General features: G+C 32.6%; 1 protein-coding gene across 1 annotated transcript; it reads right to left on the bottom strand.

Annotated features, from left to right (window-relative positions):
• Nucleotides 1-582: 582 nt before the first annotated feature.
• On the bottom strand, nt 583-4,641 carry LOC129314115 (60S ribosomal protein L24-like). The gene is made up of 6 exons (XM_054957485.1): nt 4,523-4,641; nt 2,504-2,566; nt 1,622-1,697; nt 1,434-1,535; nt 1,028-1,176; nt 583-915 (listed from the first exon to the last, which is right to left on the bottom strand). Exons 1-6 carry the CDS (start codon nt 4,639-4,641, stop codon nt 729-731), a joined length of 696 nt encoding a protein of 231 aa, XP_054813460.1. The 3' UTR covers nt 583-728.
• Between the last annotated feature and the right edge of the window lie 6,025 nt (nt 4,642-10,666).

The raw sequence follows: 10,666 nt of genomic DNA, 5'->3' as shown, positions 1-10,666 counted from the left end.
ATAATATTTTAGATTAAAGTGTTTTTTAGTAAATATATAATTGAAAGTTTTTAAAATTTTAAGATTTAAATTCAAATTTTATATTTTTATATTTTATATTTTATATTTAAAATCCACACATTTAATTTTAAGTAATATATTCACAACCGCCGATAGCAAGTGTCATCGTGGTGCGCCACATAAGACTTAAGACTAAGAATTGTTACGCTAGAACCCCACAAACACCTTCCAGGACTTAAGTTCGTCAAGTCCATTGCCGGGCATAGTGATTATAGAAGACAAGGATGAGGAATCGCAGCTTGCAATCTGGGCAACAAATAATTATATTATAAAATTTGTGCAATTAATTATGAATTTGGCGTATAGAATAAGGAAAAGAAAGTGGTTGGATAATTATCTAAAAAATATTTTTATTTTGCATGCAATTTCTATAAATTTTATTGTTTTAATTGTGACCTATAAATCACGATTTGGTCACTGTCCGAACAGTAAACTAAACATCCTAAACATCAATCCAATTTGGGAATCCATGAGAACGGCACCCCCAATGCAAACAAACACATCCAACGCGCAGTCCTAAAATAAGAGACACAACAAATAAGTGAAATAACTCAGCTGAGAAAATACATTCAAATTCACCTTGGTGCTCTGAACCGCAAAACAAAAGCTCCATATAACAGATTAATCAAGTGAAATAAAATTTATCAGAATAAAAGTCCCAAACTCCTCTATCTAATTCTCAGCCAAAAAAAATGTAACTCACGCTTCCCGCCACCTCCACCAAGTTTAGGGCCTTTGGGGGCAGCACCCTTGGGAACGTTTCCTTTTCCTTGTGCTTTCTGTGCCTTGGCCATCACCTCTGCCTTCTTAGCCTTCTTTTCATCCTTAGTTTTCTTGATCCTCTCCTTAATCTCACTGCATCACACATTCAGACCATCAGATGATATGTGGCAAAACATACTTTATGCCATCCAAAACATGAGATGACAATAGAAGAGTCTCACTAAAGAGAACTAGAAATACACACCGAAGGGCAGCTTCTCTAGCAGCATCTCTGACCTCTGGTTTTTCTGTTCTTTTCTTCTGGATAACTTCCAGAGTCGCACCGACAATGGATCTAGAGTAAGGCTTTCTGGTGGCGCGGCGCCTCTTCTTCACAGCTTCTTGGGCAATGTCCTGCAGACACCACATACACAAACAAGAATCATGCACTTGATTGATGAGAGATCACAGGCATTTCAAACAGTTTCACTAGCATCCTGTTACTACGTGCTAATTCTAACTTATCAGTGCAGCAAACATTCACCACAAGCCAGGAGTCACCTATGTTGAGACCCAGGTTAATTTACAGACAAGTTTAATTGAATTGAGGCCTTATAATGGATAATATCAGTTAAGGTTGACTAAACTATGGTAATTTTGATAGGCAATACCTTCTTGTGTTGCTTCCTGTACATGGCAGTCCAGGTGAGCTTTGATGGCTTCAATCTGTTGTGGAAGTACCTCTTGCATTTTGAATTGGCAAACAGGAAGACCTAATAAAAGCATCAAATGAACCCATTTAGCACCTAATAGATCATCATATCATCTCTGAAAAGGAAGATGAATCAATTCAAGTCACCTGAGAATCAGCACGAACAAATCTAATGCCTTTCCCGGGGTAGATTTTGCCCCCACTGAATCGGCAGAGTTCAGTCCTGATATGCCCATATCAAAAACCAGTTACCAGATGATTGTCAAGAGGCAATTATTTTGGGGGAAAACACGAGATTGCTTGTTTTTGTTATGATCGGAAAAAAGTCAGACTTGCTTGCAAATATTCCCAATTAGTTTAAGAATGTCTCAAGTGCTAGCAATACAGAACAAATATTTTGTAGCCAAGTCGAATTAAGATTCCACACTGTCAAGCCATTTGGTATCCAATTTCAGCTTCCATACGGCCACTAAGATTGGCGTAATGCAGAATAATCATATCAAACAAGAGATTTTGGGGATGAGAGTCTGCAGAAAGCAATACTTTGAAGGCAGGAAAAGCTAATAATATCAGACAGCGCAATTACTCAGTATACAATGGCAATAAAATTATTGTCCAGAATCCCCGAAATCCGACAAGATAACAAAGCTATGTTCACATTCATTCAAACTCGTCCACAATTTATACGATTACAGAACCACTCATGCTCAAGTAACAAAAAAATTAGGGGCATATTTCGGAAACGCAGGGTGTTTATGCATTCACGAATAAAGCCCATAGTTCTTCAATCCACGTTACTAAATTGGAACTGAGAAGCATGGATCTAAATGGGTTCTTTGGCCACACCGTAACCGAAGAGGAATCTCTTTTTTCTATAAAAGTTTCATATTGATAGCCAAAAAACGTGAGGAAAATCTCAAATAACAGTATGGCTAGGGACCCTGGTTCAGGAAAAGCTCTTGATCACGCATAGCGCGCACACACCAGACCAGAGATTAAAGAATAAACGAGAGAGAAAGTAGAACTTACTTCAAACCATATCGGCTGCACCGGTCGCTGCCTCGCTTCACAATACCTGGTGTGCGAGAAACCCTAGAATATGAATGCGGCCGCAGTGGGGTTCATAACTTATGTACACTTCAATTATTTTTTTCGAAATTACGAAATTGACATTGGGCTAATTGGGCTAAGTCAGTTGAAAAAAAACAACACAATGGGCTAGGTCGCTATTGTCCGGAGGGTGAGCAGTAATTTACATTTTTCTTTTATTTTGTTTTTCTGTTTTACCTGCTCCTTTTACTGTTCGTCTGATTTATCAATTTTCATCCATTTACATTTCATCAATATTAATATCAATATTAATATCAATATCATCAATATCAATATTGCATACATTATTCCTCTATCTATAATAAAATCTTGTGCAAGATTTGAAAAATAGTAAATGAGCCCCCCTTCCTTTTGCTCGTCATGTTTTTTATAGATGATGGGTCTCTTCTTTTTCTTAGTTATTTCTTAAATTTAGTTTTGTGTTATATTAAAATTTTATATCTTCATTAATAATCAACTTGGGCAGTCCAACCCAAACACAAGAAGATTAAAATCTTAAGAAACAGAACCCCTAATATAGTTTAAGTAGTATCAATCAACTTAACCTATCATCTATTAAATTGAATCTTTGCTAAGATATAAGTAGATGGAAGAACAAATGAATGATACTCATTCCATCTTAAATTATAAGATATTTTTTAAAGAGTTTTTCTATCCCAAAATATAAGACACTTTGAATAGATTAAAGTTTCATTAAATGCACCAATTTTAATATTATCATTTTCTCTCTATAATTAATTTCTATCACTTCTCTTTCCAATATATTAAATGATGAGTATTTTTAAAAGTTTATATTTTTATTTTGAAAACATAAGATTGTTAAGTGTATTTAATGAGATTTATTAATATGTGAATGAAATAATCCTTTATTTTTTTAAGTCCCTTGTTGTTTAAAATTTTTTTTTCTAAAAATGTCTTACGGATTGAGTATATAAAAGAAAGGATGAACAAATAAGAAAGATAATTATGCTAAATAATAAAGAACAAGAACACAATCAAAGAACACAACTTAAAAAAGTAACTAAGGCTCTGAATACTAAATTATGTGATACTTCTAGTGTATGGAAAATCAAGTTCTAATATCAAATGATGTGCAACAAAGAGAGGATATAATGATACTCTGTTTCTTAGACCTAGAACACATCAATTTTGACAGGCAGACTTGGGCCTTTTTCAAGTCCTTATGATACTCTTCAATTAATACTTTCACCCTCTTTTCAAACCCATCTAACTCATACAAGCAACCTCGCATTTGGATCCCCACACTCCTTATCTAAATGGGTATCAATACAATCTTCCTTCATATGTTTAAATTCACTCTTCTAATTTTCTATGCTTGCTCTGGAATCTTCTATGGCTTCTAAATACAAGGTTACTCTTGACATAAAGACACTTATTATTGTAGTAATTGTGTGTGTGTGTCAAAAAAAGTCTCACATTGCTTAAATGAAGAGTGCTTCTAGTGTATAAATACTAAGAAATGAAATGGGCTGGTAAAATAGGTTTGGAGGAGAAATGGGCTCGTGCACATAAAATAGGCTAACTTAGAGCAATTATAGTTGAGAGCAACCGATTCCCCCTGCGCATGAGTTCAAGAGACACTAGGTTCTTCTTACTAAATTATTTTTACAAAAAATAAATAATTATTAAAGCCTCATTTTTTAGCTGTTTATAGTGGGAATTCAAACCTTAAGCATTTTTAGCCTTTAACCAGAATTCTTAAACGGATTTTTTAATCAACCTTCATTACTGTGTTGTCCTTCTAACAGCTCAATGCTTAATGGAAATTATGTGTGCATGACTAAGGTTTTATGCTAGTTTATGAGTGTGTAATCGAGGCTTAATGGTTCATTATTTCGGTGGTTGAATGCCCAACGTTTATGTCCAAGACCTTGGCCTATATATAGGCATGCATGCAAACAGAATGAGTGTGCTTGCCTCTTGAGTTTTTGAGGCTCTTCTCTCCTTTTCCTCCGCCGACTTCTACTGCCCTCTGGTTCGTCTAGGTTACTTTTCTGGTGTTTGCTACTTTGTGCCCTTACTCGCTTGCAAGACATGCTTGTTTAATCTTGGAAAACTGCCAACCCACCTTACTAGTGTGCCAAAATAATTTTTAAAGACAGTGTCATCTGACACGACTCAAGCAACTTTCATTTTTCTATTTGCCGCCATCACTTATAACTATCAATGGGTGTAGGGGTGAGCAAAACCGAACCGAAACCAAAAATCGAATCGAATCGAATCGAATTTTGTCTATTTGATTCGGTCTATTTGATTTTTTCTGTTCAATTCGGTTTTTTATTTTAAATATTTCAGTTGATCGGTTTGATTCGGTTAGTAAAATTTAAAATCGAATAGACTGAATCGACCGAATTACATATAATTTATTAATTTATAAATTATATTTAATTTATAAATTATTTTATTTTTATTTTTATTTTTTATTTTAATAAAGAATAAAAAATAATAACATCACTTGAAACCCCATTTCAATCAGTCACTCTCATCAGTAAGTATTGTGACTGGATTATGAGGCTATTATTTAATCATCGGTGTTTATTTATGGTTGTTTATTTGATTATCCATGCCTTTATAATATTTAGGCTTTATGTCATATGGGTATAATTAGAATGGGCTCATATTGAAAAAAATGAATAGAAAAAAAGGCCCAATTTTATAGTGTTGTTTGTTTTAATATTTAAAAAATAGACCCAAACCGAAAAACCGAATTAACCGACCGAACCGAATTTGATCGGTCCTTGTTCGGTTCGATTGGCTTGTTCGGTTCGATTCAGTTTTCATTTTCGGTGTTATTCGATCGATCGATTTTGCATATTTTGAGACCAAACCGAATCGAACCGACCGATGCTCACCCCTAAATGGGTGTAGTTGGGAATTTGGAATTGGGTCTATTTCGGAATCTAGAATTGGATCTATTTCATTAGCATTAGGACTTGGGTAGTTCATTACAAAAACCAATGGATTAGGGTGTCAAGTAATGGAAACCGTGATAGGGCTTAAGTAGTATCACTCAACAAAACTTCATTGTTTGTCAGATTGAATGTTCGCTAATTTTTTTTCAGCCTTTTTTTCACATTTTATTTTTTTTCTCAAATCAACTTTTTTGGCAACTCTTTTTTTTTTCATTTTTTCTGGCATGACTTTTCTTCTTCCTCTTCTTTTCTTCGCTCTTTTTCTTTGCATGAAATTAAATATAAAACAAATGGAAAATATGGAAGGAAAAAAAATCCTAAACACGTTTAGAAGGTGATATAACTTGTAGCAGAGGAAGCGAGAATGGAAGCAGAGACTTGAAACCCAAGAATGAGCACAGATCTAGCAATACTTGCAAGGAAATTAAACCACGCGTGGGGGAAAATGCCAACCTGACAAAAATGGCCCAAAATGAGTTGAATGGGAAAGTGATTTAAGGTTAATCACTGTTGGTAATATTGTAGATGGTCTATGAAATTTTAGAAATGTATTTGATTTGATGCTTGATATGAATGTTAACCAGTGAATAGACCACTCAGTCAATTTGGTTGTTCAAATAAACTGGATGGATATCAACCCGACGGGTTGAGGGATTTAATATGTTTTTTGGTTAATATTTATTTATTTATTGCTTCCACTCCAAATCCACGCGTTTTGGTTTTTTAAAAAAATGAAAAAATAATTATGGATCTTTATAATTTTATTGTGCTTTATCACTCCAAGAAGGGGTAGACCCATGCTTGTGATAGAGGGGCCATTTCCCCACAATCCAAGAAAAATTTACATAAAATGACCCCAAATAATTTTAGTTGCTTCTCTTAACAGATTTCAATTACCTCCTTGTTTAAAAAAGGTTCACTTATCCCCTTATAAAATTTTACTTATCTCACTAAAAAATGTATTATCTCAAATTATATATATATATATATATGTATGTAAGTATGTATGTATGTTGTGATAATTTCCAAAAGTGTGTATGGAAAAACAATTAAATTTCTTGAAAATTTAGTCTATGATTACTAGTTGTGAGAATATCTTAGATAAAAAAAAAATTTAAAATGGAAAAGAAATAATTTTGAAAAAGAGTGTTTATGAAAAATTGTAGTACAAAAAATCTCTACCATACCAAAGAAGTGTATAAATTTTATTTAATGAAAATAAAAAAAATGATTCTAATACACACACATAAATGTTTATATAAAGAGAATATTTTTGTTATTATAATGTTATGGTCTATGTTTTTAATATTTAATTTTATTAATTTATACCCTTAATATAATTTAATAGATTTTAAAGTTATTTTTTATAAAATTATTTTTGGATAATATTTATTTTAATTATAAATTATGCCCACCATTGACTTATTTTTCTGGGCCGTCACTGGCTCCATGTTCCTATAGTATTCCTTGTTTAAAACATTAATTCCTCTAATTTTAAATATGACTAGAATGACAACAATGTAGCATTAATGATGTAAAATTATTTGACCTGTAATTAATTATTAATTAATGGTCTTAAATCTTGTGTTCAATGTTAAAATAAGAAAAAAAAATTGACACAGAGCGATCCCAAAATACATAATAACGAAGATCAATTAGAAAAAAACTGAAAACGATGTACAAACTTCAACATCAACGTTAACCAAAAATAACAATGGGTTGAAGATCATTTCTGCTTTAATTTTTTTTTTTAAAGCACTGGCCACCCTATGTTGTCAAATGAAAAAAATTTCTTTTAAATTATTTTCTTGAAGAGCAAAAAATAGAGGGGATGGGTTGACTAGTTTAATTTTTTTTTTGTTCATATTTGTTTATTGCTTCCGCCCCAAATCCACACGCGCTTTGGTTTTTTTTCTCATAAAAGGTAAAATAACTATTTATCTTTATATAATTTTATTGTATTTTGTCACTCCACGCAAGGATAGACCCATATTAAAATAAATATTTGTTAAATTATATTTTAACAAAATTTTAGGATGTCTAGTGTTATTAGAAAAAAAAATTAAAGATAAATTTGCACTTTAACCCTATATTATTAAATCATGTTAGAAAGCAATGCGCTCACACATAATATATGTAGGTAGATAATGGTGAAATAGATAACTTCTTGACAAAATGGGTTTTTAGCTTTTTGAAAAAATAATTTTAAAAAAATTTACCCTATTTATTAATACATGATATCTAGTGCTCATCCCAAAAAAATTAATGAGAAAAATGATCTTTAGTCTAATAACAATCCATGTTTCAAAATCCAAAATAAAATAAAGTGAGAATTTCACTTAGGGCCTCTATAGCATAAAATTTTGCATTTAAGACTAATACAATATGAAAACTTTCTACAAGCTCAATGGCCTTAAATGAAAATATATTTTAATGAAAAAAGACACATTTTCTGTTAAATATTTTGCTGTCAATTGTAGGACATTGTAGTGAGACTTTATGGACATTGTATTATACATTTACAGACATTCTGTTATTTTTTATCTCATGCAACTTGTACATTTTAAGTTATACAATTTCTACTAAACCAATTGTATATTATAGGACATTGTATTATGCATTCATAAACATATATTGTTCTTTCATCCTGTGCAACTTGTACATTTCAAGTTAAACTATTTCCATTAGACTAATTGTATATTATAAGATATTGTGTTGAGAATCTGTAGATATTGTATTATGCATTCCTGGAGAGAGGGAGGGCAAATGCATATTTTCTCATTAAAACATATTTTTCACTTGAAAACCCTTGGGCCTATAGACATTCTTTTGATTGTACTATACCTCAATGCAATTGTTTGTGCTCTGAAGACCCTAAATGAGATTCTCCCTAAAATAAAATAGAGTATCTTAGTAATGGAACAAACCAAAAACATGAATAAAGAGACAATTAGAAATAAGTAAAAACAATAAATAAATATAGGTTAAAGGTTATTTTTGCCCCTAAAATAAACACAGAAGTATACAAAATGACTTTAAATTCAACTATAGGTCATTTATATCCCTTAATCGTTAAGAATCTAGTTTTTATCACCTTGTTGTTAAGTCCATCCATTGTTATTGTTAGTAGTGCTCACGTTTGAATTTTTTAATATTTTTTATTACAAAATATTTAAGTGGGTCTCACAATTCATTTTTAATACTCTCTCTCCTCCTTCTCTCCCTACTCTCCCTCTCTCTTTCTCTCTTATTCTCTCTCTGCAATTGCAATTAACAGGCAACATGAACAAAAAAAAAAACCATTTAGGGCAAAAAAACATACAAGCTAGAGGGCTATCATAAGAATAAGAAGATAACAAAAAAATGATTATTTATATCCAAACAATATTAACCATGGTACAAAATACCTACATCGCTAATCAACCATGGCCATTAAGATAACAAATTAAAACCTTCCCTTATCATCTTCATCTTCTTGTTCCTCTCACTGCTCCACAAAATCAACTCAGGATCATTTTCTTTTAGCTTAAATGGTTTCAAGCCAGGCATATCATGCACCTAGCATAGCCTTCCTGGGCGATGCCATTTCATACTATGAAGTCATCCTTCTCATTAAAAGAGATATTTGCAACTTGATCATTTGCCTCCTCTTGTCTCACTCTTTTCGTCTCTCTCCCTCCCCCTCTTACTCTCTCTCACCCTCCCTCTCTTACTCTCCTCTCTCTTCTTCGTGTCGACTCATTAGAATGAAGGTGGACATGAACTTAGATGATGCCTCGACTAGCATTCTTGTGATATAGAGGAACAAGAAGGTGGACACGAACTTAATAATGATAGCTCTGTACAATGACTATGACTTGAGTTCACCCAGCTCGAACAAAGGTTTTAGTTAAACACAAGCAAATGTAGGACTTTGTTTTTAAGGGTGTTCGACCTCACAACAACCATGTGTATCTTTAGTGTAGAGCGTATCTAAAGTAACGCAGTAAACTTTCCAAGGGTTGTCGAGAGAATTAGGATGGCATAAGGTTTTAGCTAGTCAATCCGGTGATACTTACAATAAGTGCCATGAATTGTTGTTGTGAGGCTTGTAGGTCCATGTTGAGAATTTGAGACAATTGGGCCACACACACTCAGTTTGGACGGTCATGTGGTTACGCCAAGGCAAAGGACATGACTGGAGGACGTTGAGCGCATTAGTTAATATGGTTTTGTTCATAGCAACCTCAGCCTATATAGATCAAATAGTGGTTGGCAATGAAGACTTAAGCATGATTGTGGTGAGGTTTTTGGTGTTCAACCATGAAAGGAATATCGAGGCAAAGAAGAAGACATGTGACATGCAAATGTGGAGGAGAAAGAAGAGAGAAGGTGAGAATAAAAAATATTAAACAATTGTAAGACCTATTGATAATAAACAATTTGACACATTTAATGTAAAGGTAACGAAAAAGAGAATTTACAAATGATCCATAATTAGGTTTAAGGTTAGTGAAAAACTTATATAATTAACCTTATATACTTAATGTGTTTGCTTCCAATTAAACCAAGACATGTGAATATTTTATATATTATTTATTTTATAATAAATTCTTGATATTAATTTTAGAAAAAATTGGCGAAAAGGACCTTATTAGAAGGAAAACGAGTCTCAAAGACCAAATGCAATTCAAGGAGTAAGGCTAATATTTTATTCATTAAATAATATGAACAAATGACCAAAATACTCCTCTCTTTAAACCAACAAAATTGAAGGAAAAAAAACAAAGATTGCTTGTTCAATATATGCACTTTAAGCCAGAAGCTTTGCAACCCAAGCCAAAAGCCTTGTGAGGATTTGTCAAAAGCTTTGCACCTTAAACCAGACGCTTTCACAGCCAAAAACCTTGTGAAGCCTTGCACTCTAAGCCTAGAAGCTTGCACCAAGCTTTTAGCTTGGGGTGCAAGGCTTCTGGCTTGGAGTGTATGTGTTAAACAAGGAGTCTTTGCTTTTTTTTTTTTTTCAAATTTTATTGGTTTAAAGAGAAGAGTATTTCTATCATTTGTTCATATTGTAAAATGAATAAAATATTAGCCTTAATTTTTGAATTGCATTTGGTCCTTAGGATCAATTTTCCTTTTAGTAAGGTCCTTTTTATCAATTTTTTCT

The sequence above is a fragment of the Prosopis cineraria genome, unplaced genomic scaffold (assembly GCF_029017545.1).
Source record: "Prosopis cineraria cultivar Desert tree isolate PC_DT_omini unplaced genomic scaffold, ASM2901754v1 PC6, whole genome shotgun sequence".
Classification (NCBI taxonomy): domain Eukaryota; kingdom Viridiplantae; phylum Streptophyta; class Magnoliopsida; order Fabales; family Fabaceae; genus Prosopis; species Prosopis cineraria.
This window is presented reverse-complemented; position numbering and strand designations above follow the sequence as displayed.